Source organism: Bradysia coprophila, unplaced genomic scaffold, assembly GCF_014529535.1.
Source record: "Bradysia coprophila strain Holo2 unplaced genomic scaffold, BU_Bcop_v1 contig_94, whole genome shotgun sequence".
NCBI lineage: Eukaryota > Metazoa > Arthropoda > Insecta > Diptera > Sciaridae > Bradysia > Bradysia coprophila.
Window position 1 is genome coordinate 3673440 of NW_023504022.1, and position 19459 is coordinate 3692898.

At 37.6% G+C, this 19459-nt stretch overlaps 2 protein-coding genes and 1 long non-coding RNA gene across 7 annotated transcripts; 2 read left to right on the top strand and 1 right to left on the bottom strand.

Moving 5' to 3' along the window:
* Window positions 1–2076: 2076 nt before the first annotated feature.
* Window positions 2077–7479, top strand: LOC119084996. The gene is made up of 3 exons (XM_037195163.1): window positions 2077–2398; window positions 5933–6100; window positions 6171–7479. The coding sequence occupies exons 1-3, from the start codon at window positions 2344–2346 to the stop codon at window positions 7454–7456; spliced, it is 1509 nt and encodes a 502-aa protein (XP_037051058.1). The 5' UTR covers window positions 2077–2343; the 3' UTR covers window positions 7457–7479.
* On the bottom strand, window positions 7472–9260 carry LOC119084997 (basic salivary proline-rich protein 2-like). Of its 5 annotated transcripts, none has more exons than XM_037195169.1 (5): window positions 8962–9260; window positions 8640–8894; window positions 8469–8540; window positions 8214–8355; window positions 7472–8102 (listed from the first exon to the last, which is right to left on the bottom strand). In XM_037195169.1, exons 1-5 carry the CDS (start codon window positions 9167–9169, stop codon window positions 7556–7558), a joined length of 1224 nt encoding a protein of 407 aa, XP_037051064.1. In that variant the 5' UTR covers window positions 9170–9260; the 3' UTR covers window positions 7472–7555. The 5 variants fall into 5 exon arrangements, with proteins under 5 accessions (XP_037051064.1, XP_037051063.1, XP_037051062.1 ...); XM_037195168.1 differs by having other exon boundaries at window positions 8610–8894; XM_037195167.1 differs by having other exon boundaries at window positions 8580–8894.
* Window positions 9261–11100: 1840 nt separating this feature from the next.
* Window positions 11101–12267, top strand: LOC119084998. The gene is made up of 2 exons (XR_005089198.1): window positions 11101–11239; window positions 11574–12267. It is a non-coding gene; the product is annotated as an uncharacterized LOC119084998 (long non-coding RNA).
* The last annotated feature ends 7192 nt before the right edge of the window (window positions 12268–19459 follow it).

The following is a 19459-nucleotide window of genomic DNA, read 5'->3' on the forward strand; positions in this document are numbered from 1 at the left end:
TTATTATCTACTATAACCACATTCGCCCACTAGCGGACCATCCGATCGAGACATGACTAAATAAAACATGAGGAGGGACTCGAAATGTAATAACAGTTAAGTTGGTTCACAAAAAAAATAAAAGCCGAAAACAAACGAGAGCATCCACAGAGCCATAAACTCATTGCTTTTGCGAACAATTTCTCAACAATATTTTTTTGGATGACGCTTTGACAGCTCAAATAACCTTGGAGCAGACCTATTAGCAATTTTATCAACGTTGTGAAAGAACAAGTTAAGATCAAGGTAATGTCATATATAACCGAACCAGATGTTCGGTGACACAAAAGTTCGATACAAACGCCATCGTTTCCCTTTGTTCAAAACAAGAAACGGAGATAGCGAAAATATTCTGTGAAAAACAGGTCAATCATTTAAAAAAAGGTGTCATTAGCATCGAATTTGCGTGCTAGGCCGCTCGTCTGAATGTCATTACCTCCACACTATATCTACATACTTTGGGTAAGACGCACTCACGAAGGCGGGTCATTACATATTGTGTCAAAAGTCAACTTTTTTTTTTGTTAAGTTGAATTCGTCACAGACCTAGTTGGCGTCAAAGAAAATCTTTGATGCCACAGCCTTTGTGCTCAACTCAGAACCTTGAATTTTATGATCAAATGTACAGTCTTTGAAATAAGTGAAGCATTTCGTTTCAGCTGATTAACTCATACAAACAAATATGTTTTAAGGATTTTAAACGGTTGTACCACTACCACGCGCATGCGTGCACATTGTTCACCAGTGTAAGCAAGTATTAGCACATTTGTTTGTATGTGAGGATCAGTTGAAAAATAGCTGAAACGAAATTTCAAAGTTGCTGACTGTACTAAAAATGTACAAGAATTATACAAAAATCTATTAGATTTGAGCTTTAGTTTCCAAACAGCATTTCCATATATGTCTTGAATAGGAAAGGAATAGGAGTATCAAATTTCAGCAAGAATTTGTTTCAGCTGATTTTCAGCTGGTACACCAATACAAACAACACTGTCAGTGGTACAACCGTAGAAACATACATCCCTAGTTTCTACTGAAATTTGATTGACATTTCCCTAGCATCCTGTAAATTTTGACTATTAGGTTGGTCAATTTTGCGAATTTATTATCTTGTGTGTGGTGTCATTAGAAGCGTCTATGCAAAATCTACAACAAGATCCAGGTCACAGCTTCAGTGTCAAATCTTTGAATTTATCTTATGCTAGAACGATGGGGCTGAACAACTTTATTTTGCGAAGTTCGTGAAGATGGGATTTCTCAACGGAAAATCGCCAAAACATTTTTGTTTTTGCGCAAAATCTTTTTCGTGGATCTGTTCGAGAAATGTGATAAAAACGACGTCTTTCCATAGATTTTCATAGTGTGCCTGAAAGTGACGAGTCAAGTAAGTAATTATCCTGTTACAGACGGCTGTCATCTCTTATAGACAACGACAGCAATAATAAACGACTAGCTCTGACTAGTGAGATTTTATATAGGAAAAAGCATGTTCAAAACAAATGAAGTAAAAGATTTCTGAAATCAATCTCTGAAAATCTTCGATAAAATGAAGTAATAGTAGTTTGAACAATAAAACTGTTATAAAAAGGGGGGGGGGGAATGTGTTTTTTCATTAAACGCCAACAATACCTTCACTTTTTCTAATAGATGGGGCAAACAGCACCCTATCCTTAGAATTAAAAAAAAACTCAAACTTATCGAGTTCAAATGCCTGCAAAATTATTAAGAAATAACAAGCATAACCCTTAACTAAAGCAGAAAAAGAAAATCCGAATTTTTATGCAAATGAAACAGAAACAATGCGCTCTTCTTCATGCACTCGAAACAATTTTTCTTTCTTCTCTTTAACGTTCGTACGTATATGATATACAAAAGGAACATCAATATAACTCACATCGCGTACCATAGTTGTAAAATGTTCTCAGCTCTTCGGATAATTATTAGTTTTGCATTCAAGATCATAATAATTACAAAGATCTTGTGTGTACCGCACAGTGGGAGGCAAGGAAAATCGAAACCAAAATAAAAACAAATTATAACTCAGTCGCATGTTCGTATACCATTTATAACATGCTACGCATCATTCAATGGTTTACTCTCGTACGGTTCGTTCAAATAAGATGATGCTTTGTCTTACGTCATAGCGCTGCATTAATGTTGAGTTTACTTGGGACGTTTTAAGTGAAACATTTTTTTTTAATTTTTGTCTTTCGAATCAATATTCAAATCAAATGGAACGAATTTATTGAAAAGTTTGAAAAGTGTCGTGTTCATCGATAGAAGTGGGATTTAAGAATTTTCAGAATGTTCAAATTGGATCGGAGCAGCAGTTATTCGGAGTTAAGGAAATTTCTTGAAGGTAGGTACCAGATGCTACTTGGCAAGGTTTCTATTCACGACATTATGCTGTGAGAAAACGCTTCAATGCACTCTTATACCTTCAACAGTTTCAAATTTCCATTTCTTCAATTAATGGTACGGTCTATCTTTGTGAGAAATCAATCATAGTTTCAGTGTGATGTATACATATCCGAAAAATGATTCATTTTAAATTAATCTGTCTCGACCGCATCAGGTCAAAATGTCAATTCATTTATTTATATGAACAGTTTTTGTGTGTATGACCACTGAAAAACCATGTTCTTAATGATGCACCGAAATTATTACATTTCTTTTGAAAATTTCGTTGTTGTTGGTGGATTTCCCCTATTCTCTGTTATGTAATTCAACAGTCCCGGCATTTTGATGTTCGCAAGTTGTATTTCTGTTCTGTGTTAACCTACGGCTATATTCATCTGTTATCGATAACAACGACAAAAATAATGTCAAGCTCTGTGGACCATATTTATAACGAATATAGTCTTTATTATGCTAATGCTAATCGCATCCGGTGCCATTAGCCACAGTATTATAAAAAGACTATTGGCACCCGGAAAAATTTAAATCTGAATAAAAAATCCGAATATTTTGAAAAGTAAACTTTACACAATACTAGGGAATCCATCTTTTTACAAAATGTAACGTAAAGGTAGTTTGTTCGATCTTAGGGAATTCGTCCTTTTACGAAATTTAACGTTCGATCCTAAGGAATAAATCATTTTACGAAATATAACGTCAAGGTAGTTTGGTCGATCTTAGGGAACCCGTCCTTTTACGAAATTTAACGTAGAGGCGGATTGTTCGATCCTAAGGAATAAATGCTTTTACGAAATGTAACGTAAAGACGGGTAGTTCGATACTAGGGAATTAATACCTTTACGAAATATAACGCAAATGAGTTTTGTAGAATACTAGGGAATTCATCTTTCTACGAAATTTAATCCTGAGGAATTATTCCTTTTACGAAATTTAACGTAAAGGTAGCTTCATCGATCTTAGGGATTGTTCGATACCTTTACGTTACATTTCGTAAAAGGATGAATTCCTCAGGATCAAACAATCCGCCTTTACGGTAAATTTCGTAAAAGGACGAATTCCCTAAGATCGAACAAACTACCTTTACGTTACATTTTGTAAAACGATGAGTTCCTCAGGATTGAACAATCAGCCTTTACCTTACATTTTGTAAAAATATGAATTCCCTAGAATTCTATACTATTTATAATAGTAAAATGCATGTTAAAAAATTGAAGTACAAGATTTGAAATCAACAGATTAAAAATACTTTGATCGATGGAAGTAGTAGACAATACAATAATACTTGACATTTGCTTACCGTCTGTAACTGGTTCCTCAGCGGGTTGATTAGCCCATTAAGCTACCATGCACACTTGCCATTTAATCGATACACTCAGCACATAGGTTAACAGTTCAGGTCGAGACACATTTGAGTTCGATATTCTTCGATATTAATTCTTAACCTTTAACATGATCTACGTTTAACATAATGTTCCACGTTGATGTTCTGTTGAGCATAATGTTTTTCACGCCGGCAAGAAAATAGTCATTCTCTCCCCTTCACTGAAACTTCCGAAGCCTTTGCTGTGACAACAACAAATGAAATGCAATTTCCAAGTTTGGGTTACTCGTTGAACAAATAACTATTTCATTCGTGCGGCGTGATTAACTTTATTTTCTGCACTCAAATGTGGTGAGAATATGGTGTTTTGTTGACGTTCTCTCTCATGACAGTTCAGGTGAGCAAATGTTTATTTTCTCACCTTTTGTTGAGGTTTTGAAATATGGTGAATTGATGTGTTGTTTCGTGAATAAGAAATATTCACGCCACGCTACGTATGAAATAGTATTTTGTGCCACCGAGAATTGAAATACGACTCTTTTCAGCACTCATTTTAGTGTTGTAAAGTGACTTATTTCAGCACCCGTTTGATGTGATATTACAACACTCAAAGCAGTGTTGATATGGAATTTGTGCCACCGAGAATTGAAATACGACGGATTTCAATATCGATAACTAGATTGAAATGTCCAAAATTACAACACCCGTTTTCATGGCTTATTACAACACTCAAACCAGTGTTGAAATGAAATTCGTATGAGTTATTACAGCATTCGTTTAAAAAAAATGCAAAGCAACGTGATCGATCAAATTCGAAGAGTGATTGTTTACAATGAAAATTCTGAATTTTTGTGCATTTGTCTATTTCAATTCTCGGTTGGCACAAAGCATGTTGTGTTACAAGTATTGTAATGAGATTTTTTCAGCACACGACCAAACTTGGGTCTAGTGCTGAAAAAATCAACATTACAATACTTGTAACACAACATACTATTGTGCCGATAACCGATTGAAAAGTCGAAAATTTTAACACCAGTTTGATGGGATATTTCAACACTCAAAGCAGTGTTGTTATGGAATTTGTATGAGTTATTACAGCATTCGTTTTAGAAAATGCGGAGCAATGTGATCGATCAAATTTGAAGAGTGATTGTTTACAATGAAAATTATGATTTTTTGGACATTTGTCTACTTCAATTCTCGGTTGGCACAAAGCATGATGTGTTACACATATTGTAATGAGATTTTTTCAGCACACGACCCAGGACTCAATCAACATTACAATAATTGTAACACAACATACTATTTGTTAACTAGTGTTGTAATATCATGACTTCGTATTCCCGATGTCGTTTCCTAACTTTTACTAAAAGTCTTTTTTGGGCAACTGTCTTAACGCTATTCCCATCTTCTCTCTAGATAGTCACATTTAACTCAGCATAACGTGCGAAACAAGGCGTCACTTTTTGTCAACTTAAGAACCGAAAATGCGAGCCAATTCTTTCCCTTCGACTATTCTGAAGACGGTGTTCTACATTAAAGTGCTAATCGACCTAGACAGGAGTACATGAATCCAACTTGGATTATCCAAGCGCCTGTTTCCGGTCGGCTAGAATTCTAGCTTCATCTTCAATCAATCATCTTCATCTTCATTCATGTTGTAATCCTTTTGAAAGTTGCCGCATCCCAATGTTTTTGCAGTGAAAGTATTTATGGTTGTTCGGAATCTGGGTTGATTAACCGACAATATCGAAAATGTCTTGCGTCTATTAACCTGTTGTAGACGGCAAGCATATGACCAGTATTGTTGTCGGGTCTATTACTTCCATTGATCAAAGTATTTTTAATCTGTTGATTTCAAATCTTGTACTTCAATTTGTTGAACATGTATTTTACTATGTAAAGGACCAATATTTTTGTCGTCGTTATCGATAACAAATGACTGATACGTGCTAGGTTTTAAAATTTCAATCTAACAAATTCCTGTTGTCCAAGTTACATAAAGTAAGGGAAGGGATGACTAAACAAAGTTTGTAGATCGCTGAAAGGTGCCAATATAGGAGTTTTACCCAAAAAAATCAAAGGAGCAATCGGGCTTGCCAGGCCGGCCCTACATAAAGTACCCAATTCTCATAATAGAACTCTGTGTTTCAGACATCTACATTTACCTGACCAATCAGACCATCGAACAAAACGAGTCATCAACTGCGATAGCGACAGAATTGATTAACCGGTGCAAGGACATACTGAATATCTACGAAACAGAACATGATACTAAGTTGGAGCAGGCATACTTGGAAATGAACGGAAACAACAAGATTGGTAAGGAATGATAGCTTTAAGTGGCTCCATCCGAACTATGACACGTACTGATGATGCTTTTCCCATTTAGATCCACCATGTGAATATGTTGATGTGACATCGCCCGTAAAAGCGTCTCAAGACGAATTGTATTCGAACGATGTGCTGGAAATTGAGTGCAACGAACAGGCAGTTACTGGACCGAAAGTCACCGATTTCGAAACAAATGCTGAGTGTCCGTTTAGTGGGCTTCCGGCTGCTCATTTGCTGATTAAAAAGTCCCCGAAAGTCGGCTATTTGCTGCGAATCAAAGACAAGACCTACATATTCAATCAGTCGCGGATAAAATTTTATTCCGGCCTCTTAGACGGCTGGCTTCTGATGTACAGTACCAGTTGTGATTTGAAACCGACGATTTGTTTGAATTTGCAAAACTATGACCTGTGCAACAGCGATCTGTTCCGCAAACGCGAACAATTCCAATTAATTTCGAACGAATACAAAACCGACAACAGTCGATCGCCGAAGAAATACTTACTGCAAGCAGCATCGGCAAGCGATTACGAGGAATGGCTTCAGGCAATAACTGAAGCAGCAAAGTCGTCTCTGATTAGACGAAGATTGAACTCAGTCGCAAGAAAGTTACCATCACCACCAGCATCCGTCGAAACTGACCCGATTCCGCGACTATCCGACCGAAGTGAAGGGATATACGAAGAACCATCGGAAATGCTTAGCACGCAATTCTATCAAAGTTTCCAGTTTGATAACTGGACACAGTTGCCGGCAGCACCAGCGCTGCCAGTCAAAAGTGGTACGAAATGTAAAATCGAATGCAGTACTGGATCGGTGGCGTATGATATACCGAAGAGTCCACCAAAGCCAACTGTTCCAGATTTGGATCATCAAAATAAGATACAGCAAGTGAAGACTCAATTGACGATGCAAATGCTGAGTCCGAAACCGGCAACAAAGCCATCAAGCATGGACGACGAAAAGTGTAAGGAAAAGCCGAAGAAAAAATCGAAAGTGGATGCCAGCGAAATGCCAAAATTTTCGAAACGAAACTGGTTTCTCAACCGGTTGAGTGGAAGGAATATGGGAAGCAGCGGAAAATTGAAGATGGAAACGGATAACGGTGCCTTAAGTGACATTCCAATGTCATGTGATTCTTCTGCGGAAAATCGTCTCGACGGAAAGCGAGGTGGTAAGGTCAATATGATTATCAATCAATTGGAAGCGAACGGCCATTTTCAATTGAAAAAAGAGAAATTCAAGGACAACCGGTACTCGAAATTTAGCATAGCTAACGGCGATGATGATGACGAACTCGATAACTATGAGCCGGTGTCCATCAGTGGACGTAATACGAAGTAACAATAAACGAAGGCATTTTTGTAAATGAATTTTAATTTGAGTTGTACGCAATGTTCAGCTACGTTCCTCGGCTGGTTCTTGTCTTCATCTAGATGTCTCCTACAATTTGGGTTTCTCTGAAGACATTTTCAAGTCAGTCATTTCCTTGTCCATGTCGGCAATCCATCGTGCAACACGAGAAAACACTTCTTTCGTAACTTGTACAACCCGTTCAAATAAGTTTTTATCGTCGATGTCACTCGACGGTACGACCTTATCGGGATCAGTAACACTACGTGTTACACGCTGGTTTTGATCACGCTGTAAGTCACCAATATTTACGCCATTCGGTTGCTGTGGCTGCTGTGTCTGCGGAAGTTGTGGAAACGTATTAGTCGGGGCACCAATTGGCTGACCATTTTGACCATTTTGTCCATTGCACGGTTTTGCTGAACGAATCATTCGATAGTTTCGATTATCTTTAGTACCTCCGTACCCATTCATGTTCCTATTGTCGTTTTGCAAGTTTTGGCCATGAGTATTGTCTTCATTTTTGTTGTCTCTCTCCAATTGATGCCTTGGCTCATTCTGCTGTGGTGGAAAATCACCGTTCGGCCGTTGCGGAGACCGTTTCGATCGCGGAGCAGTTGCATTATTGCATGGAGTTCTCTTTTCACGTATCACAGATTCCTGTGGCAACAATGGTTCGTCATCCACATTCGGTTTTTGTGGAGCAGAACGCTTGGATCGCAAATTGGTTGCATTGTTGCATGGAGTCCTTTTCTCGCGGACAACAGTTTCCTGTGGCAACAGCAACAGCTGTTGATCTTCCTGATTCGGAGGAACGGAACGTTTGGATCGTGCATCGGCAGTCACATTGTTGCATGGAGTTCTCTTTTCGCGTACCAAGTTGATTGGTTCTACAGAAAACGAAATGTTTGCAGTCAGGAAAAATATTGGACTCTAAGACGCGTGGTCGTTGATGAACTCGTTCATCTTACAGACCCACAAATTTCCTGTACATTTACTTTACCTTCAATTTGAGTACTTGACTGACTGCCGGTCTGTGATGCACCTTCGCCAGGACGTTGTGGAGGTGGACCATGTTGTCCATTTGGTGGAGGACCATTCGGTGGAGGACCATTTGGTGGAGGACCATTTGGTGGAGGACCATTTGGTGGAGGACCATTTGGTGGAGGACCATTTGGTGGAGGACCATTTGGTGGAGAGCCATTTGGTACATTTCCATCCGATTGAGCAGATCTCTTACGACGAGCTAGAGTTTCGACGTCAGGATTGTTGGCATTTCGTCTATTAACGTTCGAGGTAGTTCCATTGACTGTTTCCGTTCCGTTTCTTCTACCACATGGAACGGGAGACCGTTTTTCCCTTTCTTGAGGTATTCCCGCGTCGCTCGCACCCACTTCAAATTTCTTTTCGTCATGAAGTCCAAAGGCATCTGCAGAATTTTGTTGAAACACCCAGATGCATAGTCGTCGAATATATTCATGATTTTGGTCACTTACCAAACTTCGAACTGCCACGAACGCCGTATCCCTTTCCAAATTTGTCCAACAGATCCAGAGTCATGTCGACAGCTCCGCCCATGACTGCAGGAATTATATCTAGATCTCTTTTAACTAACTTTCGCTCGACATCTTTTAAAGATGCGCAAAATGCGACTTCAACGCTTATTAACAAGAACAAGGCGATGTTAGAGATCGCTAAATTCATTGCGAGAATTTTGATTGTAATGAACGCGATAGCTTTTTTTGTTAAATTAATTTTTCATGAAATGTTCCGAGCTGATTGAATCGATGAATAACATTGTCACGACATTTATATTTTCATCCACAGAGTACAGAGATTAGTTTTGGTGATTATGGATGTTTAATCAAAATTGTTTTTTTCAAGTTAGCCACACACAAACAATTCATTGTCACATACAATAACGTTTCCGGAAAAAAAAGTAGTTTTTTAAAAAAACTAGGTACAGTACATCATGACATGTGCTCGTCCGCATGAATTATATACATACATGACGGCATTTAGACCACTTTTTGTGAATCTAATTTTCTAATTCAATTTGTATTTTTGATTGATCGAATGGAAATTTACCCATAACGCCATCAGTCGAAGATAGACTTGTACGATGCGAAAGTGAACGAAAGAGCTCTTACCATACCACTCATTGATTTTCCCTTTAATGTATTGATTAAAATACATTTAAAAACAATTTTCGCAACTTAACGTGAGTAATAGTCTTTTTCATAAAAGTATAGGTTTCCCGTGTATTTTGTTGATCCGAGGCGAAAACGAGTTCATTTCATTTTTATTAGCAATACTGGAAATAATTTGATATTTCGTATCACGGTGAGTAAACAGAGAGATGCTAATATGACGGCTGGGACGCCGTTTCAACGGATAGAGGGAATTTGTCCATCATTTCTGAAAAAATTTGAACCGTATGCGACCAGCTGTCAAATTGAAAAAGACATAACCACAGATTTTTTTTTATACTTCCAGCATCACCAATTTTAATGAAATAAATTGCTAACATGATCCTTGTGGGATCAGAATGAACGTAAGTCCATTTATTTATAAATCAGATCCAGTATTCGTACACTATTTCCGAATTGAAAAAAGCAATTTTAGAGACCAATTTTTGAACGCGTATATCTCAGATAATACGAAAGTACCTTGCAAATAAAACCCTTTACGTTAATTTTGACACCGATGCAAACGTATTTCCATATTCTGCTTCTCGAATCATTGTAGTCAAAAATTAATTATTTTGTAAACAACCGACCAATTTTGGAAAAAGTCAGCCATTTTTGACATTTTGACAAATTCCCTCTATCCGTCGAAACGGCGTCCCAGCCGTTAGCATCTCTCTGTGAGTAAAAGGATCGGCCTGACATCTGGATACGAGATGTCAAATTACTTCTCTGGTACAATAATCTACTTTTTAGGTTAAAGTCAATTTACTTTTCATACCGAGGGGTCTAAATTAGAAGCCACTTTCGACCCAACGGAAAACAATAGTTTCCTGAAGTTTAAACTAAGCTACCAGATCTATGAATGAAGAAGTGATTAGCCATCAATCACCTTTTTTGTGTTGTCCATGCAAAAATGTAAGTGTGGAATATAATGATCGTCACACGAATAGAAAGGATGAGCAGAAACGTTTGTAGTTGTGGAACTCAAACATTTTTTCACAAAACCAGCGAGAAAAAAGTCTTTTTTTTCCCTCCGCTTTGTTTTGAAAAAGTTGTGTTTACCTCAGGAAAAAGTTGGAAACTCCATTTTTTCGCTACGCTTTGGCTGGCCACAAGCAAGTCGCTTGAAGCAACACCCTCGAAATTCAATATCCAACTTTTCTTCCCTCGTTGAACAAACAACTATTGGACTGCACCTAATAGTCTTGTAGTTCCAGTTTGAAATGATTTGATTTTTGTGGTGGCACGGGGCTTCACAAAATTAAGACTAATTGGTGGTTTTTTAACGACTGGACATGGATAATATCATGAGCCGATCGATAACCGTTCATGGAATGGTCACCTGTTTCCAGTACTGTCGTGGTAGTGAAGAGGAAGATTGGCCCTTGACTAATTTAAAAAAAAAAAAACTTTGGCTCTTTTCATTGACCGTACCGATAGTTTCAGGTGCATGCTGAACGAACACTGCTTGTGGACATCTAACTTAAGTACCTTTATATCAACAAGTTCCGAACTTGGAAAGAATATGTATCAGGATGGTATCTACCGTATAGTTATCTCTCAGTAGCCGTTCGGGTGTTACAAGGTAGACAAATCAAAATATAATTTAATGATTGCGCTATGTTCGTAATTTGAATTTACTCCCAATCATTTCATGCTCATTTCATTCAATAATCACTTTCAAATTTGGCAATTAGTTTCTCGCCGGTTTTCGAATTGGTAAAATTGAACTTGACCGACCTCTATACGTTTCATTTATGTGTTCGAACAATTTTCGAATTTTCCTTTTATGATTTTCGAGAGAGAATTCTATAGCCATTTTTCAACCAAGACAAACCGCACGATTTCACCTTTTTCAATTTGTGAACACAATGAAGATAAACGCAAAAAAAATATATAAAAATCAGGCATTTTTTCAGGAAATAGGGCAATCAAACCAATCCTCGGACAAGATTGACTCGACAGACACAAATTGTTCTCCAATTCATAAAAAAAAGCTTATTAATGAAAGAGTAATAGGTGTCCGAGGACTTATTCTTGGCCGAAGATTGGTACACCTACCCGACCTACCCTGTGTGGATCGAGACAGAACACCTATTTTTGATCGAAACAATCAGCTATTCCAGTTAATGCAATTTATTCCAATTTTTCTTTGGTTCTTCTGTTTGACAGTATGTATAACAGAAGAAAAGTTTGAGTTAAGGCTCCTTTATGTCGTAAGAGTACGGAATGGAGGAAAAGGATGAGTTCGATGTTTGGTAAACGTCAAAATGAGAAGAAAAGATAATCGTATTTCCATTTCCATACCCTAAGTAAGAAACATATCGATAAATTTCCTCAAACTCGAAAAGTAATACTTCACTTCGTATTGGGCAAAATGTAATTTCTATCGCTTAATTATACTTCTTGACGCGAAAATAACTATCTGCTTAATTTACGTAACTGAGGGAGTTGCGGGAACATAGTTAATTAATAATATAGTTAACGATGGGTACACCTTTGAAAAAAATGAAAATTGAACTTTCGAAGATTCATCTGTCAAGTAAATGTACAATATGAATAAACTGGATAGTATAAACGTGTTAATTCTGCATTTTTTAAGACGAAAAGCCCTTTTTCGGAGTTATTTTATGAGCCACTGTACAAATTATTAACGATTCTTGCAACTCCCAGGGACAACACTGACAAAAAATATCTTTTCACATTACCTGTGACAGATAATCTTTTCAAAAAGATTACCTGCAGATGGTAATGTTACGAAAAGTTAGCTGCCACAGGTAATGTTGTAAAAATAAATTATCTGTGACTGGTAACGTGCCCCAAAGCTTCCTGTAAGTAGGCTATCTGTGAAGCATTACCTGTGACAGATAATGTATCCGTCAAATGTTAGCTGTGGTAGGTAATGTACATTATCTGTGGTGGGTAACCTATATTAGCTGTGACTGGTAATGTTTTAGCTTATATGCACAAGAAAACTATGAAACGTTATGTACTGAATGGCTCAGTGACAACGCACTAGACTCATGATCTGAGGGTCCCCGGATCGAATCCAGCGCGTACAACTTTCTTTTTAGCCCCGTACGAAGTACGAAGGGGCTTATAGGATTACGATGCCGTGTGTAATTGATGGAATTCGAAGCAGACGGTAAGGACAAAGTGTTTGCCTATGTTCATAGATGACGAATCCGCAATAAAAATTTTGTCTGTCCGTCTGTCCTTCTGTCCTTCTGTCCTTCTGTCCGTCTGTCCGTCTGTCCGTCTGTCCGTCTGTCCGTCTGTCCGTCATGTCGATATCTTGAGTAAATCAAATCAAAGATAGTCAAAATAGTGAGGCTAAGTTCGAAGATGGGCATATTCGGGTCTGCCCTTCGTGAGTTAGGGCCAACTAAGTGATTTAAGGTCTAAGGTGATATTTATGGCAAAATAAACGATGGAAATGTAAATGACACGGCAAATGATAGGTATTGTCAATACCAATCCAGGAAAAAAAAAGATTTTTAAAATCGGGTGAGTGGACCGTGAGTTAGGGCCTTAGAAGTGAAAAGCTACTAGGGCCCTATGTGTATTTTACATAGAACTCAAGTAAATTTAATCCGTTTTTCGTAATTTTTGTTTCATTTGGAAGGTAATCGAATGCCAAATAGAAAGTTGTTGAAAAAAAATTAAATTTGGGTCCTTGGACTAAGGCCACTACTAGGGCCCTATGTGTATTTTACATTTCGAGTAAATTTCATTCGTTTTTCGTAATTTTTGTGTCATTTGGAAGGTAATCAGAGGCCGAATAGAATGTTGTTGAAAAAAAAATTAAATTTGGGTCCTCGGACTAAGACCGCTACTAGGGCCCTATGCGTATTTTACATACAACTCGAGTAAATTTCATCCGTTTTTCGTAATTTTTGTTTCATTTGAAAGATAATCGAACACCGAATAGAATGTTGTTGAAAAAAAATTAAATTTGGGTCCTTGGACTAAGGCCGCTACTAGGGCCCTATGTGTATTTTACATATAACTCGAGCAAATTTCATCCGTTTTTCGTATTTTTTGTTTCATTTGGAAGGTAATCAAAGGCCGAATAGAATGTAGTTGAAAAAAAAATAAATTTGGATCCTCGGACTGAGGCCGATACTAGGCCTATGTGTATTTATACTCAATAAATTAAAATTTTAGGGCTATTTGAAATTTTTGTTTTATTTGAAAGGAACGTCGTACGGGGCTTCGTAATTGCGCTATGCGCAATTTCTAAGATGTACACATTACATAATAATTTTACTTTAACTACTTTAACCGGCGCATAGGCTTACGGTCAAAGTAGGGTGACACAGACGCACTAGGGTCACGTACGCAATAGATATACGGGTTTGTACGGGGCTCAGTCGCAGCAAACGCTCCGACTGTTCTGATGGCTCGTTTATTTGCAAATTAACTGTTGAAGTTAAGCTTTTACATTACCAGTCACAGCTAATTTTATAAAAGATTACCTGTCACAGATAATGTTATGAAAATGCATTACCTGGGGACGTACATTACCTGTGGCCGCTGTTTATTTTTCTGTCAGCGAAGTCCGAACAAGTCGGACATTTCCATTCAATGATTTCCAATGATTTGCACCTCTTTTTCGCAAGCAACTCTTCTTAAGTGTGTCAGTAACTCTTCTGCAAAACTCCTTAAAACTCCCAATTCTTCAAAGTGCCACCGGAACTGTAAATAGCTTCACCATAATCCATTGTTAAGAGGAATGGATGATGTGTTGAAAAGCCTACATTAAGGCGTTTTTAAGTATTCTGTTTTTGCTGATATCGTTTTACTAAAATCCTTTTGATTGAAAAATGTAAGACGACAATAATCAACCATCAGAAATGTGTTAGCTTTCAATAGTTTTCAATAAAAAATAGATTTGTTTGTGGCAGTTTGACCATCACTGAGAAGAGTCAGCAGTTTATGTAAATTTAGGCAATCTTTCCTCTGAGAACATTCAAGGCCTGTACGTGTTTCCATTTACATCTAATAAATATTGTTGTCAATCAACTAAATGCTTAATCCAGCATAAAACAATTAATTTCATAAAAATTAAAGCGAAAAAAACAACAATTAAATCAATAAATCAAAAAACTAAGAAAACAGTTAAACAAAAGAGGGAAAACACAAATAAGATAAGATAAGATAATCATTACGTGCCTTCGCGCTCCTTTTGCAAGTGAACCAGAAGTTGCGGTTTGACCTCGTTGCGAAGTGATGGATATCGCTGTTGAATGTAACCATATTGCACAGATAATTGGGTAGGACACCAAATTTGAGCTTGTGGATGAGTTTCAATGTCGTTTCGTGCACTCTTTGCTTTACAATCAACAGGTTCAGTGAATCAAGCATCGTCCGTGTAGGTGTCAGATTTTTTGCACATTAAGATATATCTCATTGCACGGTTTTGAAGCACTTGCATCCGGTTGAATGATGTCTCGTCACAAAGGTAAAGTATCGTTGCACAATAATCGAAATGTGGGGCGATTATTGATTTGTAAATACTGATTCTGGCACCCATGGTGATATACTTAGCCAGCCGTGACAGTACTCCCACCTTCTTCGACACTTTTTTGCACACATAATCGACATTAGCCTTGAATGTAAGTCTGTTGTCTATGATCACTCCCAGATATTTGAATTCTTGAACCACTTCATCATCCACCATGATTGAGTTCATAGCTGTACGTGTCGATGATCCTCTGATCAACATCATTTTCGTCTTGCTGACGTTGAGCTTAAGTTTATTCAGTCGTAACCACTGATTTATTCTTTGTAATTCACTGTTCATCTGATCACGCATCACATCCAAATTCTTGCCATGAATGTAGATTAGAGTGTCGTCTGCGAACAAGTTTATAAAGGCACTGCGTCGCTGTGATGGCATATCGTTGATGTATAAAATAAACAAAATGGCTCCCAGAACCGATCCTTGTGGTACTCCAAGGTCATTTTGCATTTTACTCGAAGTGTAGCCGTTCACTCTGGTTTGTTGACTACGCTCCTTCAGATAACCTTCAAACCATTTGATTACTGGGCGTGAAAAACCGAACGAACTCAATTTAGCAAGCAATCTCTTCCTGTCTATGGTTTCAAATGCACGTTCTAGGTCTAGGAATACCGCCAAAATGTCATCTCCATCCCCTCGTATATCACTCCACTTAGTGAGAACTAAATTCAACGCTGTTTCACATTAATGACACTCACGGTAGCCTGATTGAAATATGGACAACAGATCGTTTTCCTCAATGTAGGCGATTATCTGATTTTTCACCACAGTCTCAATCAGTTTTTCCAATGTGGGAAGCATATTGATTGGGCGATAGTCTTCTGGATTCTTTGGTCGATTCACTTAGGCAACTGGAGCCACAGTCGCTGTCTTCAAATCATCAGGCATACAGTCTTCAAGCGGTTGATTAACAATTCGGCACACTGTTGTGGCAAAAATAAAAAAAATTAATCAAAATTAAAATTAGAAATGCGTTTAAATACAAAAAAAGAAGAAGAAAAATGATTAAAGCAGACTACTGCCCAAGCACAAGAAATGAGGCAGTCGTACTTTTACCAGTTGAAACCATAGTCAAGAGATGATAGGAAGATACCAAACAAATGACTTTTCAGACTGCGTTTGAACGCATTCCCGCATAGCCGATGGCAAACTATTAAAAAACCGAAACCACGGACCTCTGCTGCCTGCTGTTCAAAACCCTGTACGGGAAAATGACGAATGCATCAAGTGACCATTCGTCCTCTCTTCGAAATCGTGTTTTATGAGATCGTTCTTTAGCCTGTACATACGGCAAGCATATGACCAGTATTATTAACGGGTCTATTACTTCCATCGATCAAAGTATTTTTAATTGATTTCAAATCTTGTACTTCAATCTTTGTAACATGCATTTTACTGTATAAAGAACGACATTAACCAGATCTAGACATTATTTTTGTCGTCGTTATTGAAAACAGATGAATAGCCGGGTGTGGCAGGTTAAAGAAAAAACTAACGATGCCGTTTGAAGAGCATTAAAATAATCGATTGGTTGGATCGACCTGTTGAAGTAGCTTTTCACCGGATATCTTTTTAGCCCCGTACGAAGTACTGGGGGCTTATGAGATTAATATGCCGTTTGTAACACGTCGAATTGGAAGCAGACAGTAAGGGCAAAGCATTTGGTTGTGTTCATAGATGACGAATCCGCAATAAAAAAAATGTCCGTCCGTCCGTCCGTCCGTCCGTCCGTCCGTCCGTCCGTCCGTCCGTCCGTCCGTGACCCCTCTAGCTAGAGTAAATCACAACCTTTTTTCAAAATTCTTTTTTTCCCTGATTGGTATCGACAAAAGTAAGGTCAAGTTCGAAAATGGGCATGGTAGGGTCGGCCCCTCCAGAGCTAGGGCCCTATAGGTGTTTTTCAGTCTTTCGACGATATCTACCGAAATACGCACGCAATAGCTGCTTGTGATATATCAAATGAAAGGTATTGACGAGTAGAACAAAGTTGCTGAACATTGTTTTTGGGTAAGATGCAACGCGAGCTTGTTGGGAGGGCTCAAAGGTCGTTACTCGGCCCTAAGTGTTTTTTGCACATAAATCGAGTAAATCTCATCCGATTTTGCTAGATTTAGTTTTTTATGGAAGGTAATTGAATACCGAAAAGAACGTGTCGAAAAAAGTTTCAAATTTGGGCCTTTGGACTAAGGCCGCTACTCGGCCCTAAGTGTTTTTTGCACATAAATCGAGTAAATCTCATCCGATTTTGCTAGATTTTGTTTCATTTGAGAGGTAATTGAATACCGAAAAGAACGTGGCGAAAAAAGTTTCAAATTTGGGCCCTTGGACTAAGGCCGCTACTCGGCTCTAAGTGTTTTTTGCACATAAATCGAGTAAATCTGATCCGATTTTGCTAGATTTAGTTTTTTGTGGAAGGTAATTGAATGGATGGTAATAATCGAACGTTATTAGTTTTGGGTTGAGCGTTAAAAATAATTCCATTTACCAATATTTCCATCTAATTGGTACCAATTTGATGATAATAACGGTAGCGAGAATTAAAATATTTGTAAAAGGAAAAATTCCACTGGTCGTCGATCAAAAAATATTGGTCGAATATAATTTCCCGTAATTGAATACCGAAAATAACGTGGCAAAAAAGTTTCAAATTTGGGCCCTTGGACTAAGGCCGCCACTCGGCCCTAAGTGTTTTTGCACATAAATCGAGTAAATCTCATCCGATTTTGCTAGTTTTTGATTCATTTGAGAGATAATTGAATACCCAATAGAAAGTTGGCAAACAATTTTGGGTTTCTAAAATAATGTCGTAAATTGTTGGTTTTATTTGAGAGGTACTTCGTACGGGCTTTCGTAATTGCGCTATGCGCAATTTTAAAAATGAACACTTTCAGTAAATTTGACCATGCCCAACTTGACTTGCATTTTGGTAACAGACGCATTAGAGGGCTGTAGACGTATTAGGGTTCCGGGCGTATTAGGGTTCCGGGCGTATTACGGCTACGGGCGTATTATGGTTACGGACGAAATAGGATTACGGGTCGTACGGGGCTAAGTCGCAGCAAACGCTCCGACTGTTCTGATGCCTTGTTTTTTATTGAAAGCTACAATCGCTAAACCGAACTGGTGTGCATACGTTATTTTGCACCAGCTGGTCCCATTTGAAATTGTATGTGACCAGCTGGTGCAAAATAACGTATGCACACCAGTTCGGTTTAGCGATTGTATCACATTTGTAGTAGTTTTATGTTGTCATCTGACATTTTTCAATAAGGATTTTTGTAAAAAGATATTGGCGGAAATAAAGTCAAAGCATTATAATTTGATCGATTCTACAAATTTAATTCATTTTTAAATAATTGTAGTTTTCGAAGAAATCATTTCGAAAACATTACAGTATAAAACCTTAGACTTGTGCATTTGAACGGATTACCCGCAGGTATACCGCGAGTAAACAGCTCTAATGCGCATGTGTAAGCTTTTATACTGTAATGTTTTCGAAATGATTTCTTGAAAAACTACAATTATTTAAAAATGAATTAAATGAGTAGAATCGATCAAATTATAATGCTTCAACGTTACTTACAAACATTTCATCTAAGTACGTTTTGGGTCATAAGAGGTATATGTTCTCCAGATGGATGAATAAAAAAGACGGCCACATTTTGGTATTTTTGATTTTATTTGTAATTTTTGTTTTGTTTTGTTTATTTATTTCTATAGACAAGATAAAAACATTTATGAATCAATTTTTAATTGGTTTTTGAACACAGTCAATATATACAATTACAAGATTTCTATTCTCTCAATTTATTTCCGTTACACCGAACTAAAAGTAAAAGATGGTACACATGGTGGCGCGGTATTAAAACTTTTTTGTTGTTTGTTTTTAACTCATCCCCAAATCCCGTTCCATGCAACAACAAAAGAATCTGATATATGAAAAAAGGCAGTGCTGTAATAGAGTAATAGATGCTACATAGTGTCTCCTGTCCATTCAATCAAAACAAAAAATTTTGGTTTCATTTTTATATTGTCAACTATTCACGGCTTTGTAAACAATCAAATATTTGGTGGTAAGGTCAGTGTTATATCGATATCGAAGTCTTATATTTCCCTGTACACTGAATTCAGTTACAGGATCAAAAATATTAGTCTTGATGGACTCGGTGTTTAACCTTTGAGAAACGGCAGACGGATCACGGCATAATAACTAAATCTATACGACTTCTAGTGTTTACGTTCATATGTTTCGTTACAAAATCTTCTACTTCAATGGTTTTA